General features: G+C 31.4%; 1 protein-coding gene across 5 annotated transcripts in view; it reads left to right on the plus strand.

Moving 5' to 3' along the window:
* The window catches only part of SNX10 (sorting nexin 10), an 82,166-nt gene that overhangs the window by 78,084 nt on the left and 2,181 nt on the right, over window positions 1–1,901 (plus strand). For all 5 annotated transcript variants that reach the window (XM_001161850.7, XM_001161647.6, XM_063815275.1 and 2 more), the window contains one exon: window positions 1,570–1,782. In XM_001161850.7, the coding sequence (XP_001161850.1) occupies window positions 1,570–1,782 (213 nt within the window). The remainder of the gene's footprint in view (window positions 1–1,569; window positions 1,783–1,901) is intronic.

Genomic DNA, 1,901 nt, shown 5'->3' on the forward strand with positions numbered 1-1,901 from the left:
TTAAAAACAAGAATGGTAAATATTTGTAAATGTAGAAAATAAATCTCAAAGAGTAGTAAGAGGGATTTACTACTTAGCTACTTGTACTTGGTAAATTAATCATTATCATGTGACTTGGTCATCTTTTGGGAGGACCCAGGGCGGAGGACACAGAGGGAAAAAGAAGGATTTAGCTGCTTTGCTTGAGGTTTTGCCTTTTAAAAAGCACAAAGGTTTTACTTTTCCTTCTAATAGACCAGTAAAGAATATTTTCTCAAACTGTAAACCTGCTGAAGCAAAGGGGACAGCTAGATTTTGGTTTTAATACTGTGCATTTTTAGGCATTTTTGCCTTTGTTAAGAAATAATTGTTTTATTTTGTAGAAAAGGACTTGGTATTATAATGACCTTGGATTTTCACTAAATTGATATTAATGGCCAAAAGAGATTTACTTTCCTTATTACTTGTTTAAACAAGCAGAATATAAGGTAAGGTTCATTTGGTCTGAAATACATGATCTATTTTTCACAGATTGTTATATCGGAAAAATCTTATGTTGGACAAAATTCTACTTGGGTTTCAGTGTGTTAGTTTTGTCCCCTGTATCTGGTCTTAGTGTCTCCTCTTACATAATTATTGAACTATTAGTAGAGACTAAATGATCATATGTCAACATCTTTGCTAAAAGATAAACCAGTTTTTATTTAAATATAAAGGTATACTTTGATTTGATTTCGTATTCTAAGATGTGCATTTCAGAGAAAACACATTCACTAATATGAATTTGAGCATCTATAGATTTTGCTACAGGATAGTTTTTAATCTTCCATGTAGTTCTGATGCCCTGGTTGAAATCTGTTCTGTCTTTGTAAACTTTGATCTTAAATGTGGGAAGAGCAGTATGTATTCATCACAAAATTATCATATTTTAATTATATATATGGTAAAGTTGGCTGGGATCAGTTTTATTTGGTTGCTCATTTTGACAACACAGATTCAGTGCTCCTAAAGATTTTGGAGAAATTTACAGTTAACCTTAAGTATTAAAAAAAGCCATCTCTCTCATGAGCTGTCGTAAACATGCCCTTAAGTATATAACTATACTTGTAAAGTTTTAAAATGTAAAATATGCTGAGAATTGTATTTTCTTCATATAATTTTTAATAGTAGTTGAAAGTTTTGATGTTTCATGACAGCCTATCCCATAAAGATCACTGAATTGACATGCTGTTGGCAGTAAATTTTTTAAAGTAGAGTAACTTTCTATGACTATATAAGCAAAATATTTCCATAATTAATCCACATGGTAATAACAGATGGGTAAATTGAAGAAATGTCCTTGAAGTTATTCTTTTAACAGATGTTCTTAACTATTAGCTTCATGTTTTTACCCACCTAAATTTCCAAATAATTGAATAAAAGTTAACATATGCTTTCCTCCCCTTAATGGGCAGAGCCCATAATTGATACAAAGTTTACCACAGTAGAGAAATTACCTTCAGTGGTACATTTCTAATGTTTTTCTTTCTTCTACCCTATCACTGACCATCCTGTTCACCAATTATTTTTCCTTTTTTTTTTTTAATATAGAGTCCTACAGAATGCACTTTTGCTTTCAGATAGCAGCCTTCACCTCTTCTTACAGAGCCATCTGAATTCAGAAGACATTGAGGCGTGTGTTTCTGGGCAGACTAAGTACTCTGTGGAAGAAGCAATTCACAAGTTTGCCTTAATGAACAGACGTTTCCCTGAAGAAGATGAAGAAGGAAAAAAAGAAAATGATATAGATTATGATTCAGAAAGGTATTTCCTTGCATTTTGATTTAATGTATATGTATTTATATAATACATAGTATGCACATATGCATGTGTATAGATACATATACACACTTCACTTTTTTGTTGATGTAATACTAAGATAA

The sequence above is a fragment of the Pan troglodytes genome, chromosome 6 (genome assembly GCF_028858775.2).
Source record: "Pan troglodytes isolate AG18354 chromosome 6, NHGRI_mPanTro3-v2.0_pri, whole genome shotgun sequence".
Taxonomy (NCBI): domain Eukaryota; kingdom Metazoa; phylum Chordata; class Mammalia; order Primates; family Hominidae; genus Pan; species Pan troglodytes.